The sequence below is a fragment of the Morus notabilis genome, unplaced genomic scaffold (genome assembly GCF_000414095.1).
Source record: "Morus notabilis unplaced genomic scaffold, ASM41409v2 Scaffold125, whole genome shotgun sequence".
Lineage (NCBI taxonomy): Eukaryota > Viridiplantae > Streptophyta > Magnoliopsida > Rosales > Moraceae > Morus > Morus notabilis.
Window position 1 is genome coordinate 205,297 of NW_010363325.1, and position 19,330 is coordinate 224,626.

Below are 19,330 nucleotides of genomic sequence, written 5' to 3' on the forward strand. Positions count from 1 at the left end.
GAGTTGTTGTCATGGACGAGGCCTAATCTGAACATGAAGCGAAGAGTTACAAAGACAAGGTTAGAGAAAATTACCTTGCCTTCATTTTATTATTTTCGTTCTTTTTTTTTTTTTTTCATTTTCTGAACTTGAGGTGGGGGATTTAAACGCTACAATCTATAGTGGAATCATGCGTGGAATTATCGCTATACTATTTCTGCAACCGTGATTTTATTATTTTCTTATCGCCTTCTTTTTCCCCTTACATTTTCATTATTTAGGATCATGACATGACTCATCATCTGGTTAAGAGTACTACAATCATTTTGTTCTCATTTTGGACCATTTAATTAATATAATTACGTTCGTTTACTCAAATAGCTAAAATATCTTCTGTTTTATATGACTATCAATCGAATAAAAAGTTATTTTATACAGCAATCCTTACATCTCCTAGTAGCACAGATGGGGCGACAGCTACTTTCGATACGTTGCGAGATATGATCATCGCTGTGACGGATGTCTACAAGGTTTCAAAGTACTTGTGCACCGGGAGCCGGCGAGCTGTGAAATGGGATGTGATTCTGTTGCAAAGACTGCCACAGGATTCATTCTGCTAGCCAGTGGGGTTAGCCAGGAGAAGAGAAGCTTAATTCCAGACCAGTCTCCTATATATCAATCTTATGATTAAATGGAGCACAGTGAGGAAGGTTCACTAGAGCAGCCTTAAATTGATATGAAATGCAGAATACTGAATGGAAAAATAGCTTTTGATGAAGAGATGGCATTACTGCTCTCAAAGGCGGCTGTTTCCATCTTCCATGTGAGTGTTCATTTGTTGTTTTTTGTCAAATGTTTAAGCTGCTAATTCACTGCAGCCCTTATTGCATGTATAAGATACTTGTTCAGTGCGCTCGAACTTTAAAGTCATTTTCACTTTTATCTCTTAGACTTAAAAAACTTCCGTTTTACCTTATCTGACTTTTATAACTAGTCTCTCACTTAACCTTTTCTATTAGAATTTTCGTTTATAAATTGATGAAAAAATAAGTTAATTAGTCTCAATTAATACATTCTATTAGAATTTATGTTGAAAATTACAAACAAAAAAAATACCTCATGATCTGATCACTTAAACCTCCTCCTTTTCCGTTTATTTGCAATGGAAATTCTAATAGAGTAGGTTAAGTAGGACTAATTTAAAATTCATGCGGTAAAATGAGAGTTCTTAAAGTTCAGAGAACGAAATGAGACACGAATGAGAATAATCCTATATATGATCATTTGTCTAGTGTGAAAGGTTCAGAGTTTTGATTTTGAAGTTAAAATAGTACTCATTAGTTTATTATTTCCTTGTGCTGTAGGATCGCTTTGCTCCAATAACTGATTCTGCCACACGCTGTGACACTTAGTCCCTGAAATGCTACATAGCCAGGTGAGCTTTATATATAACATTTACCTTTATATATCAATCTTATCATTAAAATATCATGGATTTAACTATTAATCACTTTAAGGAGTATTCAGAACACAATTTTGTTTATTTTTTTCATGTAATAAATGTTGTGCGTAAACCATACACATTCATACAAACAACACAACATTAAATTCTTCTTTTTTTTTTTAACAGAGAGCGAGATTAATTACTAGCTTTTAACCTTCGTTGGGTTAAGATCTTCCCCAACTTCAACGGCTGCAATAATTGACTATACGAAGATCTTGATGATCATTGACTTTGACATTGCTGAAGAATATATATCTTTTTTTGACGGGGTGGGGGGATTTCGACTCTTCACAGTGTGTGGTGGAGTAATGTGTGTAATTACCGTTAGGTTATGCCTGCAACCATACATTACTGAAGAATACTAGTCTCATCATCATCAGTAATATCATCAGTAAGATCAACAGCTTCAATTACTTGAATTGTTTTAGAGTTTGCTCTTTCCAAATTCAGCTGGATCCACAAGAATAAAATTAGGGTTCGCTGGAGATGACTGTTTGAACAAGTAGCATATGTTTTCTCCTTTTCATTTGATTTTTCTCAACTTGTCGTTTCCTCGTCGCGTTTCTGCTCTGATTTTTTTTTCTTCTGTGTTTTATGTATGAAATCCGATGAAATTTTTAGTTTGCCCCATTAAAATTTTAAAATTCTATGTTTGCCCCGGCTTATAATGTGTAAAATCTCTCACTGGCCTTGCATGTGAAATACTAGACATCAAAATACTAGCAATGTAGTTGAGTATATTTCAAATACTGCGAATCAAAGTACTCAATCTTGTAGTTTCCTCAGCCAAATGAAATGAGAAATCAGTTTCATTGAGTATTTTGCTTCTTAATTTCTAAAACAATTTGCAATTCCATTATTGAGAGAAGATATTTCGGATGCGATTTTGCGCAAGATATGGTTCGTATTGAAAGTGAGAAACAGATCGCCTATCAACCCATCAAAGAGTTGTCGGAAAAAAATTATATTGTTATTCTAAAGATGAGTGTTCTTATGTTGACTATATGAAGTACAAAAAACTGCGGATTTCTTCCCTTAAAAAAAATTTTGTGGCTTTCAAAGTACATATACTCTTAACCCATTAACATGGAACTTTAAAGTTTTGTTGGTTTTGATTCGTGATCATAATCACGGTAATCGCACGTAATTTATTGCATGATTACTTAAAATGTTTCAAAAGCACATAAGGCAGAAAAGGTTATCTTAACTGCCTTTAAAATCGTATAAACATTTTGCGCATTATGAGATGAATTTTGTAAAATTTTAAAGTTGACGCCCTAAGCACACGACTACTTCAAGTAAATTTCAGAAATCTATCATAAAAATCTGTCTAAATTATTATTATTGTTTAATGTTGTTGTTGTTATTATTATTATTATTGTTATTATTATTATTATTATTATTATTATTATTATTATTATTATTATTATTATTATTATGTAAGTACATCTGTTGACTTGTAAGCACTAAGCAAGATTGGAAGGGTATGAAGCTTTTTTTTTAGATTATAGAAATTGTTAATTCTATATTCATCTCCAAATTTTATTTGACCAAAAAAAAAAAGAACACATTTCATATATTAATCTATTTCAAATACTATAATGTTTATTTTTTTAATGACTTTTAAATTTTGAAGCATTTAAAAGAAGTCAACTCATTGATTAATAAATAATTAACCAAATGTTAAATTTAAGTACGCTATACATGTTGCCAAATCGAGAATGCTTTAATTTGTTACTCAAATATTAAATTTTGATACTGACATAAAAGTTTGAAATTAGATTGGGGACACTCTCATAATTTTGTTGCTTGACATTTTTCTAGAGAACCCATGAAGCGTGCAGATATACTGTAACGACCCCTCACGGACCGTTACAGTTATCTTAACTTTCAAACATTTACCTCTTAAAGAATGCGAAACAATCGTTAAACTTGAAATACTTTACTTTGAACGACTTAAAGAAAAGCCTAGATTTTTTTTAAACATACTATCTTTAAATTTTTGAACTTCCTCAAAGAAAAATAAAACAACCTTTGATTCAACTTAGTTATTAAAATCTATAAAGTCTAAAATATTCTTCAAATCAAAACCACCATAAACCTAAGTTTCAAAACAATAAAAGTAAAAACCAAAAACCTTGTTTAACCTTAAACACTTTCATCCCATGATCGTTTCTCCCATTTTTCTATCACGTATAGCTCGCATCTGCTCCAATATTCTCCATGGCTACATCTTACCCTTTAGATTGTCTGCAACATGAAATAACTTATATAAGCAAGGGCTTAGTAAGACACTTAATTCTCACAAATTTAAATGAACATTTTTATTCATCAACAATAAACTTCATCACAAGAATAATTATTTTTGAACATGTTTAAACTTTAAAATCCATCATATATTGGGCCCGATGTTGTACCGTCATAGCGCGCTAGCCACAGAAAGTATGGGGTAGCAAATCTCATACTAACTGTGGTAATAAGACCGCTCACCGGTCACCATCAAGGGTGTACAACGCCATTTAAAAACATAAAAATACATATATACATTTTTCTTCAAAACGTCATCATATGAAATATTAAAGGTATCATAACATCATCATAAACATCAAAATCATATACTTTTCAATTCTTCAATTCATGTTGCAGGTGAGAGTGTACTTACTTGAGCGCCTTACTTAGCCTTTTAAAATTTCACAACGGTGACGCGACGAATGAGGTCCTCAGGTGCTTGCCTCTAGAATCGTTCATGCCATAAATCATAAATAAAATTACTAAAAAAAAAACCTTAACATCTCATCAAATACATTAATCACGTTAAAAACAACATTTAATATACCATTCTCACCATTCATTAACATCAAGACATAAAAACCCACTGATTACACAAAACCACAAAACTTAATAAAAACTGGCAGCCTGACCTTTACTCATTTAAAAACTCATAACAATTCATATAGAACTCCAAATGACCTGAAACTAATTTTAAATTAAAGTAGACATCTAGAGCTTTCCAACGGTATCTAATTTGTTAAAAACGGAGTTCGTTTGCTTTCTGAAACCCTATTTTAAAATCAGACATGAAACCTGAAGAAATTTCAGCACTCAAACTAGGACGAAAATTCACTAAAAATTCTATAAAATACAAAACCATCATCCTCAACATGTATAAACAGCACTCCATTTATTCTTCAGCCCTATAACATGTTTCTAATACTTAAAGAAATATAATTACCTGCATATATATACATCTTATATCTATAAAATGATTATTAAAAGAATCACATGAGCCAATCATATAAATGATCATAAATAAATCCTTTGCATGTTTCTTGGTTGTACAAGAACCAACAATTCCATTATTAATTTAATTATCAAAATGGCCAACCTCTATAGCATGCTTTCTATGGAGATACACAACAAAACAATCAAATAATAACTATGACTTGATAAATCAAATAACCAATCGTGATTCACCTTATCTCATTCATGATTTAAGGCATTCATTGTGAATATAAGTCAATGGTTTATCTATAGCATAGCAGTTGTACATATTTGTTACCATATTTGTTTCCTTAGAATCAGCTTTGTAATTGTATATATACGTACACAAAGTCAGTGAATAATACAGCAAAAACCATTCCATCACCATATTGTCGTTTATGGTATCAGAGCCCTATTGACTCTAAGTCAAAGATCCCTTTCACTTCTTTCCAAACGGTTGTCGATTCTTCCTACACAAAACATGTCTGATAACTCTTCAACCTCTACAAATTCCAGTGCTGTGACTGTCATGACTGGTGACAATCATCATTCTCAAGTTATCTCAATCAACACTGCTGCACTTATTCTCCAAAAACTATCCAAAGGAGGAAACTACTCTATGTGGCGTTCTCAAATGACCAATCTTTTCTGATCATGTATGTAAACTTAACAAGGCTATTTATGGTCTTCGTCAAGCTCCCCGTGCATGGTACACAGAACTGAGTTCCTTTCTCTTGGCGATTGGCTTCATCAACTCTCGCTCTGACAGTTCACTATTCATCTACAACAATCATACTTCCACACTTTACCTTCTAGTATATGTTGACGACATCATCATCACTGGAAACCAACCTTCCAAAGTTGCTGAGTTTATTCAGCTTCTCGCACGCCGGTTCTCTGTCAAAGACCTTGGAACTTTATCCTACTTCCTTGGGGTTGAAGTTCATCACACAACCAACGGATTATTTTTGTCACAACGAAAATATATCCGTGATCTTCTACTCAGACTGAATATGCTTGATGCCAATCCTATAACCAGCCCCTTATCCTCTTCAGAGTCACTCAAATTGATGGATGGCAGCTCACCAACTGATCCTACTCAATACAGACAAGCTCTAGGATGCATGCAATATCTCTCTCTCACTCGTTTTGATGTCTCGTTTGCTGTAAACAAGTTGTCACAATTCATGCATCGCCCGACCGTCAACCACTGGTGTGCTATCAAACGAGTTCTCCGCTACCTCAAAGGTACAATAGATCATGGACTCTTTCTTTGTAAAAATTCTTCGCCCAACTTACATGCATTCGCTGACGCTGATTGGGATGGTAACTATGATGATCGGACATCTACCACTGCTTATGTAGTTTTTCTCGGCACAAACCCCATTAGTTGGTGTTCAAAAAAGCAAAAAACTGTTGCTCGATCCTCTACTGAAGCGGAATATCGAGCAATAGCTTCCACCACCGCTGAACTCAATTGGATCACCAATCTTCTTGCAGAGCTACACTATCCATCTTCAACCAGTCCAGTTATTTACTGTGATAACATCAGTGCCACTTATCTCAGTGCAAACCCTATCTTCCACTCTCGGATGAAACATATCGCAATTGACTTTCATTTTGTTCGGGACCAAGTTGCCAAACGTCTTCTTCGAGTATCTCATGTGCATACATCTGATCAACTTGCAGACTCACTTACTAAATCGCTACCTCGAAAGCAATTCCAAGACCATCGTTCCAAGATTGGCATCCTCGATGGACGCTCAATCTTGCAGGGGCATGATAAATCAAATAACCAATCGTGATTCACCTTATCCCATTCATGATTTAAGGCATTCATTGTGAATATAAGTCAATGGTTTATCTATAGCATAGCAGCTGTACATATTTATTACCATATTTGTTTCCTTAGAATCAGCTTTGTAATTGTATATATACGTACACAAAGTCAGTGAATAATACAGCAAAAACCATTCCATCACCATATTGTCGTTTATGACTAACATAGAGTCTAATAGAAATCTACACTCAAAATCATAGAATTAATAATTGAGAATCATACCTTAACAATCTCCAAATTTTATCTTGAGTGATTGATGACTTCAAAAAGGATTAAGAGGAAATGAGTTTGGTGGCTGATAAAACAAAAGTTCTTTTGTGGTGTTCAAAAACGTGAGAAAAGAAGAAATAAGGAGAAGAAGATGAAAAGTGTCTCTGGGAATTAGGGCTCTAGAGAGAAAATGATAGAGATATATGAAGGAGAGAGCATAAGCGTGAGAGAGAGAGATTTTTTTTTTTCCCCTTGCTTCAAGTACGCTGATTCCTCTTATTCTCTTTTGACCATACATACGGTTAATGCACATATATGGCAAGGCTGGTTAAGCAATGAATCTGCCTATTTTTCTCACATTGTACGTATATGAAGTTGACTTCTTTTCATAAATAGGCGCAAAAGAAAAGAAATGGAATGAAAGCGTGAAATATATAACTCAATAAAGAATATTAATTGTCTTGGGTTGGGTGATATGGTGGCTGTCAAAGAGGTAGAAATCGTTTTGTAAACCATGGTGAAAGTTTCTTTATACGGTTATTGACTCCAAAGACATTAAACCAATCCCCCCCCTTAACAATTCAGCATAGAACCAATCATCACCAACAAAGTGCAATAACAAACGGTGGTTGGCCATTGATATTTTAAATATATAATATATATATACATAACTATATAGTATAACATAAAATTGAATGTATATGTATTTTGTAATACCATATATCAATATAATTTATTAATGGTATTAAATAAACACGCATATCCATCAAATCATCATATAAAATTTAATAATTTAGCATGAACTTGTTCTTACACCACGAGTCCTCGTCGCGTTCACCTGTAAAATATACTCAACATATGTTAGAATTAATTATATATAACACCATAACATTATTCAAGTTAACTCCTAACATCTACTTCTAAGAATTTTATTGGTTTAGAAAAATGGGTGTTACATATACACTCTTTATTTATTTGTTTCTATATTTTATTTGAGATTTTGTTTTTTGTTTGTATAGACTATAGTCTTTGAACTTTTGGAAACCCATAAATTCCATTGTTCCCTTTTCATGTGTGTAATTGATGCCTTCTAAACCTAGTGAAATCATAAGAAACAGTTATTAGATTTCAGTAAATCAACAATGGGGTTATTCTCTTTAGTGTAAAAAATGCATGCCATTACTACATTCCTCCTATTTGTATAATTAATGTGTTCTGAATGGTAAAAAAATATCAGAAACTCTCCCAAAATTTAAAGAATTGCTAATTAATTTATCATTATCAGTATCATCGATTTTTTTTTTTTTTTTTGTGGACGGTTCTATATAATGTCAGAATATAACTCTTACTTTCATTTATAATTTTTATTAAGTGTAAAACTAATACATTGTGAAACGTGTGAAATCACGTAAAAGATTCTCTTATATTTCGATAATCACTAATTTTATCATCGGTTTCATCTAATAAATTCATGTCATAATATAACTCTTACTTTCATTTATGGTTTTTGTCTCGTGCGTAACTGATATGCTGTGAATCATGTGAAATCACATAAAAAATTCTCTTAGATTTCGATAATCGCTAATTTTATCATCACTTTCATCCAATAAATTCATATCAGAAAAAAAACTCTTACTTTCATTTATGATTTTTGTCGCATGCGTAACTGATATATTGTGAATCGTGTGAAATTCACGTAAAATTTTTTCTCATATTTCGATAGTCACTGATTTTATCATCAGCTTCATTGCCCAAATTCCCTATAAATATGACCCCCATAGTCTCATAACCAAATGCATTAAAGAAGAAGTTGCATTAAGTTTTTTTCCATACATGATAAGTGAATATATAGGGTCCAAAGTTTGATACTGACAGAGAAATTTAGAATTAGATTGGAGACTCTTAATTTTGCTGCTTGAGATTTTTCTAGATAAAACATGTAGATATATAGACTTTATTTTGCTTGCTTGCTTTCTGAAAGACTATAGTTTTTCAACCTTTGGAAAGAAACCCGTAATTCCATTGTTCTCTTTTCACGTGTAAAACTAATGCATTCTAAACTTTGTGAAATCATAAGAAAAATCTATCAGATTTCAATAAAGCGGCAATGGGACATCTCTTTACTTTCAAAATTGCAGAATGTCATTACTACATTCCCCCTATGTGTATAATTAATGTGTTCTGATTAGTATATAATCAGAAACTCTGCCAAATTTTGAAGACTTGCTAAATTAACCAGCAAAAAAAAGAATTTACAAGTGACAACAGGCTATAATTTTGCTTGTACATGATATGGTTGTTTAGCATTGAAAGTGAGAAAGCATTATGTGTGTGTATATGTATAACAGAATTGTTAGAAAATTATGATGTTGATCTTCTATAAATTTGAATTGATCACTTCAAACATTGAAGTCGAGTGTTCTTATGTTGATTTTATGAAGTTTAAAAAATTCTGAGGCCGGATTTCTTGCCTAAACTAAAGAAATTTGTGGATTTCAAAGTAGAGCAAAACTTGGGCAATATCTTTTTTTTTTTTTTTTTTTTAAATGGAACTTGACTACTTTAGTGGCATTTTTAATGTACCGTTATTTTTCATCTAAAAGGGAGGAATTTGGTATAGTTCTTGAACTATTGGCATATTGTGATAGCTTGGTCCCTAAATTATTCTGATCCTTCAGCCTGAACTTTATAGTTTTGGTAGTTTTGATCCGTTTTGATAACTTAGAATATGCTATGCGTGCTATCAAATTGAGAATGCTTTTGTTACTCCATTAACATTAAATTTTGATACTGACACAAAAATTTGGTATTAGACCTCTTAAGTTTGTTGCTTGGGATTTTTCTGGAGAAGTCATAACGCATGCAGATAGTCTTTATTTATTTGGTTGTTTTCTGATAGAGTAGTCTTTTAACTTTTGGACCCGTTATTCCTGGCCTTGTTCTCTTTTCATGTGTGCAACTTATGCAATCTAAACCAGGTGAAATCATAATAAAGAATTATCAGATTTCAGTAAAACAACAATGGGGGTATTCTCTTTAGTTTCAAAATTGCATAATGTCATTACTACATTTCCTTTTCTATGTCTATAATTAATGTGTTCTGGATGGTATAAATTCAGTAACTCTCCCAAAATTCAAAGAATTGCCAAGTTATCATCATCGGTTTCATCGAGAAAGTATATCATACTTTTGTTTTTGTGTATAACTGACATACTGCGAATCGAGTGAAATCACGTGAAAGATTTTTTTTTTTAATTCAAATTTTGCTAGTTCTGTCATCGATTCCGTCGCTATTATTTTTATCTTGTGAAATATTATTTTAAGAGATTTTGATATTACTAACTTTATCATCAGTTTTATTGAATAAATTTTATGTGAATGGTTATGTACTCAGAACATAACGCTTACTTTCATTTATAATTTTTCTCACGTGTAAAATTGACACTGTGAATCGTATGAAATCATGTAAAAAGATTCTCTCAGATTTCGACAATCATTAATTTTATCATTGATTTCATCGAATAAATTCATGTCAGAATAATCTTTCATTTATGATTTTTATCTCGTGTAAAACAGATACATTGTAGATCACATGAAATCATGAAAAAGATTCTCTCAGATTTTGATAATCACAAATTTTATCATCAGTTTCATCGAATAAATTAATGTCAGAATACAACTCTTTCTTTCATTTATGATTCTTCTCGCGTGTGTAACTGATAAATTGTGAATTGTGTGAAATTACGTGAAAGATTCTCTCAGACTTCGATAATCACTAATTTTATCATTGGTTTTATCAAATAAATTCATGTCAGAATGTAACTCTTACTTTCATTTATGATTCTTGGTACGTGTGTAACTGATACACTACGGATCATGTGAAATCACGTAAGATTCTCTGAGATATCGATAATCTCTAATTTTATCATCGTTTTCATCGAATAAATTCATGTCAAAGTGCAACTAATCTTACTTTCATATATGATTCTTAACGTATGTGTAAGTGATACACTGTGAATCATATGAAATCACATCAAATAAATTCATGTCAGAATGTAACTCTTACTTTCATTTATGATTCTTGGTACGTGTGTAACTGACACACTACGGATCATGTGAAATCACGTAAGATTCTCTGAGATATCAATAATCTCTAATTTTATCATCGTTTTCATCGAATAAATTCATGTCAAAGTGCAACTAATCTTACTTTCATAGATGATTCTTAACGTATGTGTAAGTGATACACTGTGAATCATATGAAATCACATAAAAGATTCTCTCATACATCGATAATCACTAATTTTATAATCGGTTTCATCGCCCAAGTTCTCTATAAGTATGACCTCAATGTCTCATAAACAACTGCACAGTAGAAGAAGAAGTTGTATTAAGTATTTTCCCATACATGATAGGTGAATAGGGTTCAAATTCTCCCAAGTGAGAAGCTAGGAAAAAAGCTGCCTTATTCAAAATGTTTCCCATCTCTCAAAAAGTGTAGTATTTTGGAGCTCAAAGGAAGGTTAAAGTTAATTGAGAGTATCCACAAATATGCTAGTTAGAAATGGGTGGCATGGGAAAAATAAGGATGGTAGTTTGTTGGGGTTTTTGGAGCACCAGGTGATTCTCTGAGCTATTTTATATTTTCCATTGTCAAAATGTTGGTTCATTTCTTGATATTCCATAACAAGTTATTTGCTAAAATTACCACACTTAGATATACCATGTAATTGACTTGTCTTTCAATTAAATAGCACTCATATTTACAGCAAAGTTTCTCTCCAAAAATTGAAAGATTTTTTACCTTTGTTTTATGAGTTTTTATTTTCTTTTGAAAAGGAAAAAATTATCTTTTCTCCCGACTTCTCTTATATGTTCAGATGAGTCATTTGTCATTCCAATTTCCAAGTCCCAAAAACAAACTGAGGCCCTGTTATGCTTTAGCTCATTCTGACACAAACTTTGCTTCAGAAAAACTGACAGTGAACTTCTTGTTCAGTTCTTGTTTCTTTTTCTTTTTTAACCATGGAAAAATTACTCTTGAAATTCTTTGCTTCGAAGAAAGGTCAAAGGAATTTGTTGCTAAGAAAGCTCTTCCAGTTATTTATTATGTAAACTTTTCTGTTGTTACCCAAAGATCACCACTGATTTTTGAGTCGTCATATATTTATCAAGTTCTATTTCTGATGTTTAAGTCGTCATATGTTTATCAAGTTATACTAATTTTGTATATTTATTTATTTTAACGTGATTTTAATCAAATTTAACCGTTCTTTCAATTTTATAAGTTTGTTTATAATTTTAATTAGATTTAATGTTTAAAAATACGTGTTACTCTACTGTTAAAAGCTCAGCTCCATGAATTTAAGATACGTACTTTTTCTTCTAGCAAAAAAAAAAAAAAAATACGTACTCTTTCTTTTTGGCTAAATTCATCCTTTTTAACAACATTTTTGTGTGAAACATTATTCCTCTTCCTCTATCTTCCTTAACGAGGACTTTTCTTTTCTTTTTTTTCTTATAATGGTAGGTAAACATTGTCGTCTGTATTCACACACACACAAAGGGAGAAACCAGAGTTCTAGACAGAAAAGAGAAGTTGAATTTGGTGAGCTGCAAAATTTCACTACTAGAGATAATGTTACAATAATATGATAATTAACAACATTGTATTTGCTCTCTTTTTTCTACAGGCTATCTCCCCCCGCGGCCGCGGCTTCAGCAGTTTTCTCCTGCGCATCCATCGGCACCACGAGGAGGAAGGGGTCGACCCTTTTTCCGCATTGTGAGCTCAGCGGATCGTCGACAATCTCTTCAGGAACAACCTGAAGTTCTCATCTCGATCCAGCATGCTCACTCGGACGTACTGCGGGCTTGCCCCAAAGTGCTTCCCTCCTCGCGTTAGGATCTTGTGGCCTCTCAAGAAGCTTTCACAGTCTTCCACGCCCTTCAGGCATTTTAGCCACGCGAAAGCTGCAAGGTAAAAACAAGAAATTTCGTGTCAGATTGAATTAACGAGCAATGCTATTTATCACCGCTAGTAAAATCAGTTATAATTATGATGAGAACTGATATATCACCATTTGTAATCATTTTTTAAAACTATATAAAAATCACAATGTACTAATGATAATTTTGGTGGGATTTTGGATAATTTACCAGGATGAGGCTGCAAGTCCTGCCCGTGGAATTGGCAGAATGCAGGAGAAAACTCCGGCAAGCTGAACCTCCCACTGCTGTTCACCACCCCGCGAAGCTGCTGCCACCTCTCTGCCATGAGGCGGTAGCTAGCCTCGAAGAAAGACTCGCTATTCTTCGAGCTGCCAGCCTGCTCGCAGCTGTCTGTCACTGCTTCAAGCACCTTGGCAGCTCGGAGCTGCGAGTCTTTGGACACGCCGATGGTGTTGAGCTCGATGAATTTGGTCATCCTCCTCGCAATTTCGAGGTCTTTGACCAAAGCCCACCTGAAGGTGCAAAGGGAAGAGTTAAGGAATGGCTCAAAAGGAAGAGGGCAAATGAATTTCATTACCCCACTTCTGGACGATGAGCGGCATTACTCACCCAATGCGCATCCCGGCGTGGCCCGTACTTTTGGAGACGGTGAACAGCGTGAGGTTGTTGTCAGCCGGGGAGGAGATAGGTGTGTACTGGGGCCAGTAGTATGCCAAATCATGGATCAGAGCTCCCCCAGTTTGGTTGATAACCGAGTGTCTCGTAAACCCGTCGGGGTTGTTGGGGGAGGTGATCAGCTCAATGTAAGGCCCCAGTTTGTTGAAGCTCCTGGCATCGCCTGCCCACTTGTGAAGACCTGACTTTTGGTAGTCAGTCATTGATGGGTAGGACTGCAACGACAAACATCAGTATTTGCAATGTCATTAGTGAGAGAGAGAATATATATTTTGTAGTTTCTTTATCAAAAATGCAATGAGAAATTTCTGTCTATGAAACCATTCAATTAGCTTTGTATAATTATTTACTAATGTCAAGTTCTTGTATTTACTAATTGAATGTCAGAAACAACTTAGGTCCCATTCATTTCACCGATTCGAGTTTTGCTACAGTAAAAAGCTCTAAAAAATAGTTACATCTAACTTGTTTACTACAGTAAAAGGCTCTCACATAAAGTCACATCTCATCTCGAATTAAAAACTCGAATTAACGAACTAAACAGGCCTTTAGACATGCAAAGATCAAATATTGTCAAAACAAAATGTTATTTCGGTGGATTTGAATTTTTCTAGTACAAAGTGAAGTCAAATGTTCTTTCTTATGTTGATTTTAGCTATGGAGTACAAAATTTTGTGCAAGTTCAGCAAATGAACATATGCAAATTGTGTTTGAGGTGGGAAAGAATAGGAGGCAAGGAGGCAAACGTTCTTAGTGGAAAAAATAATAATATGATGCCAAAGTCAAGCATTAGAAAAATAATAAAATATCAATGGTACAAGAAAAAAAAAAGACTTCGTAATCAAGAGCCCAAAAAAATAAGTGGGTTGATGAAGTCGTCTAGAATTTATGCCAGTTAGCATCATCTTTATGGCACTAATTATCTAATTAGCATAAGTGGGTTTGTGCTGCTTTTGTTTTTGGAGGATTGTTCCTTTTTTTTTCTTTTTTCTTCTTTCTTTCTTTTTTTTAAAAAAAAATCTCAGATCCAAAAACACAAAGCGACCACCAAACGTTATGGTCTCTGTATGTGCATGAGAAGTCAAGTGAAAAAGAGTGACGCCACCAATGTCACACACTAACTATATAATATTACTAGACAAAATCGAAAGCAGAAAAGTGGAAAACTTTGCCAAAAGCATGTCCACCATGTTTTAAGTGATTAAACTATAACAAAATGTAGAATCGAAGGAACAAAGCATATATATCCAATGTTTATTTATATGCAGTAATGGGGTTTTGACTTTGCCAGGATTTGCTAGCGAGTATGCTTAGTCATGACTTGCTAAATTCAAAGCATCAAATAAATGAATATATATTATATATTATTAAGGACCATGTTACGTCTGCCCCCAACTTTCAGTTTATTTTTAGTTTGTCCCCGAACTACATTTTCCGTTTGGTTTTTATCAGAAAGATCACGTAACTGCGTTACCTCTCTTCTTTTTTCAGTTTGTTGTTAACAGAATCCTATCATATGTGGGTAATGACCCTAATCTTCGGGGCACAAGTGAGAATAATCCGATCATTAAAGTCACACAAGGCAGAATCAGACGGGGAAAATCTCATTAAAAAAACTAACCGAATAGTAAGGAGCTGCTGATATGACACTCATGGGCTCGATTGCTTCTTGAGGAGATAGAGCAAAGAGAGCCGCCAAATAGAGCTGAGAAGAGCCTGTGCCAACAACAATGTGACGACCTTCAGTTGCAGCATTTCCCACCACTTTGTGAAGCCTCACAACTTGCTTGGCAAACTCAGGCTCCAAAAACCAACAAACGCATTTTATGTCAGAAAAATAGCTCATTGATTGCCATCCCGGGATCACAATTGTGGTCTTTTCTCCCATTTTTTGCCAATAGCTTTCGTACATTGTTGGATCACCACTGCATTAACAAGTTACATTAATCTCCAAAGTTTAAAATATATATATATATATATATCAAATCTTTTGCGTGATTACTACATTCTATGTCTGCCCTCCAAATCTTTTGTGGGATACCAAAACTTTTCCTTAGAAATTTGACCTACCCATTTGAGAACACTAAGTAAAAAAGTGACCATAAAAAAGAAAAACACCAAAGAAAGACAAATTGGAAGAAGGGCATTATAGATAGTGGCATCAATGAGAAAACCATATCTAAAAACCTTTTGTGGGATAACAAAACTTTTCCTTAGAAATTTCACCTACCATTTGAGAACACTAAGTGCCAAGTAAAAAGTGACCAAAAAAGAAAAAGAGAAAACACCAAAGAAAGACAACTTGGGGAGAAGGGCATTATAGATAGTGGCATTAATGAGAAACCCATCTCTGCAAGTTAAAAAAAAGGGAAGGAAAAAAAAAATCTGTGACAAGGCAAATAGAAATTTTATCATGGTTCGTGATTCGTTATAATATTTTCTCTCATAAAAAACACATAAACCGATAATGATTCTGAATTCATAAACCAAACGTCAACTTAAATTGCATGGAGGTAGGTACGGGGAAGGCAGATATGGGAAGAGAGCCGAGAGGTGTGTAGTGTGGGGTCATTTTCTTGTATGAGAGATCAATGATTAGATTGGAATTGAGAATCTTTACATCAGAATGAAGGTCCTCATAACATGTGTTAATAAGTGGTAAAGGCCTTAGAGATGATGGTGTTGGTATCTATTTTGGACCCACAAAGTGGTATGGTAGTAACTAGTAAGATCCAAACGATCCCACTTTTTTTTCATATGGTGAAGGAAGGAGGGGACTAAAACAGCATAGAAAAGCTAATTTCACAGCTTGGGTCGGCGCACTTTGGTTCTTTATTTATCAACTTTTTAATTTTTTAATCTTTATAGCTAAAAAGTCTCCTCTATTAACTTTTTTTCTTTCCTTCCACAATATGGGGTTTGCCGTTTGCCTGCTGTTCATAGAAAGCAAACAAAAAACAAAGAGGGGGCAAAAAAAAAAAGAGTGACCGACCACAAAATTTTTTAGAGAAACTCCCCTATTGTGTCTCCAATTATATTCCTTATAAACTCACACAAGGCTTTTGTTTGAGGAATTTTGAGTTTTGACTCCACAACTTTGTAGTACTCTCAATGATGGTGTTGTGTTGTTGGTCAAATGTCAATGAGCATTGAGCAACACCTCCGATGGGACAAAAGATATTTGGTGCTATGTTTTAGAATTTAGCACCCCCAAGAAAAAAAATAAAAAATAAAAAACAATTTGGGAAACAAGAAATGACAAAAGAAAACATTCGTCAAAAGTAGGAACAAGCAACAAAGAGGGTTTTTTTCTTTTTCCAATTTTAAAGCGATACCTAATCATTAAAAAATCTTTACGATCAACAAACTATTTTACTATATTAATAGTGTTTTTAATTATTATATTAATTTTATAACAGTCAAAACTGTATAAATTTTTATTAAAAGTTTATTGTATGCCACAAAAACTACTCATGTTATAAATCTTATTTTTTTTTTACATAATACTCATGTTATAAATCTAACAATTAAAAAATTAATCTAAATGTAAAAATACTTACTCCACTAACAGAGTAAAATAGCTTATTGCCCCCTAAAAACCGCCCATACTATTGAGAACCTCAACCAAGGACTTGTCTCTGTCTATACCATAAAGAAGCGTCAGAGTACTGGGAAAACGCAACCCCATTGGCCTCCCAAACAAACAAAACCAAACAAAGGGTCAACAAAAGGTAAATAAATAAGGAAACTTAAGAAAATCAGAATAAAATCAAAATAGTGCAAAGCAAAACAAAACAAAAAATACCAAGGTGGGTTTTTTCCTGACAATGTGACAATGTCAAACCAACATTGGATTTGTGATACTTCTTGCCTGCCTTATGGCATGCTTGGATTTTTATTAATTTGTTGTCAACTTGAAAAGACAATAATGCCCCTGGTTAAAAAATTGACTTTCGGAGAATAATAACTTCGCCTCTGACAGGGTGGTGGATGACATGATAATATCAACACTCACCAACAACCTCATGTGAGGTCATTTGATACTTCCGGAAACTTCAATGGAGGTAATTTGAAAAATACACAAAACGACAAGGAAAAACAAAACATAGAGAGAGAAAGAGAAAGAGAAAGAGGAAAGGGTTTTTTTTTTTTCTTTGTACTTACTGGTCGAGATTGATAATCTTTTCCCCGCCATCTTCAACCTCTGAAAGACTACCAATGGAAGATGAAGAAGAAGAAAAGGGTGTTGACAAAACTGCCCTCTTGCTAACGTGCGCCACTTTCTGAACAGAGCCACTTTCCTCCATTGAAGTTCCTCTAAACTTCTTCTGCAGAGCCAAGCCATAGTAATGAAGGCCCTGATTTTCACTCTCAAAGAGAACCCTCAAAACCAAACTCACATTCAGGGCAAGAGAGAGAACAAGCAAGTGTTTCAAAGAGAAAAAACCGGGGATTTTAACCATATTGAAAACAGAGCAAAAACAGAGCAAAACAGAGGAAAACAGAGTAGGCCAATGCAATATTATATTTTGAGAGCTTTTTGTGTGTGTGTGTGTGAAGAGATGAAGAACTGAACTGGGAATTTATAGCGAAAATCGGAGGATGAGAACAAAAATAATGGAAGTGACAAATGGATGGTTGAAAATTTGAAAAGACATGCATGCAAAAAAAGGTGGGGTTGATGAAGCGTTATGAATCACTTTTTTTGATGGTCAAGTTTACGGTGCACTAATCAACAAAAATTAAAATACTTGTTGAAAACAATCTGACAAGAGGAAAAATAAACGGACTTGGATTCAGTTTTGCTAATTTGGAAGGACTCTGAAACCCCTTTTGAGAAAAAAAAAATTACAAAAGTTTTTTTGGGTTTAATCAGATTTGTTTCCTGGGGTTTTAGAGACTTTTGTACATGTTGGTTTTGAGTTTGTGATTCTGTTGTACTCGTTGAGCCCTTACTTGCTCTAAATTTACCATGAAAATGCTGGCTTTTTAATCAAGTGGACATTAGAAATGGCAAAAAAGAAAGAACAGGGCAATAGTGACATGAAATATCAAATAAAAATAGTATACCAAAAAAAAAAAAAAAAACAAGAAGAAGAAGAAGAAGAAGAAGAAAGAGGATCGAAATATTGAAACAAACCAGAAAAGGTTGAAAAGAACAAAGTTTGATCCTAGTGTTACATTGATATTTTGGACTGAAAAACGAAACCCAGAAATTAATGAGTTAGTTGGAGTGGATATATTGAAGCACGCTCGGAAGGAGAGACACCTCCGACATGAGATTTTCTCGGGAATCAAGAAACTCCAGTACGATTTTCTCGGAAAATTTTCCGATGCCAGATCTCGAAAACGAAACAGACCCACTAAGGCGTAGATTCACTGTTCCTTGTTGATGTATAAACTTTAGGATTATTTTTATAAATGTCTCGAAATATGTACTTTATTTTAAAATATCTTTTAATTTTTTAAAAGTTTTATTCATTTTGTTGATACGAGTTTAAAATTTAAATTGAGATGTGATTTTATGTGAGAACTTTTTACTGTAACAAAAAAGTTAAATGTGATTGTTTGTAAAAACTTTTTACTGTAAAAAAACTCGAATTCTAAACTCGAATCAGCAAAGTGAATGGGGCATTAAAATACTCTTTGATTTATAAAAAATGGTTTAAAATACTCTTTCTATTTACGTCATGTTGATAATATGAACGGGATGCTGACGTGATAATGTCATTAAAGATTTATAAAAAATATTTTCTCATCAATATTAATATAAAATCATATAGAAATCAAATAGAATTTAAAGACTAATAATAGAACAAAATTTAAATTAAAAAACCAAAAATAACAAACAGATTAGTTCAATTAGAAAAAAAACAAACAAATATATACTCACAAATCTGTAAAACATC

General features: G+C 33.5%; 1 protein-coding gene across 1 annotated transcript; it reads right to left on the bottom strand.

Moving 5' to 3' along the window:
* Positions 1–12,341: 12,341 nt before the first annotated feature.
* On the bottom strand, positions 12,342–18,477 carry LOC21397691 (tryptophan aminotransferase-related protein 2). Its single transcript, XM_010104199.2, has 5 exons — positions 17,586–18,477; positions 15,043–15,346; positions 13,356–13,636; positions 12,954–13,258; positions 12,342–12,767 (listed from the first exon to the last, which is right to left on the bottom strand). The coding sequence occupies exons 1-5, from the start codon at positions 17,882–17,884 to the stop codon at positions 12,586–12,588; spliced, it is 1,371 nt and encodes a 456-aa protein (XP_010102501.1). The 5' UTR covers positions 17,885–18,477; the 3' UTR covers positions 12,342–12,585.
* Positions 18,478–19,330: the final 853 nt, after the last annotated feature.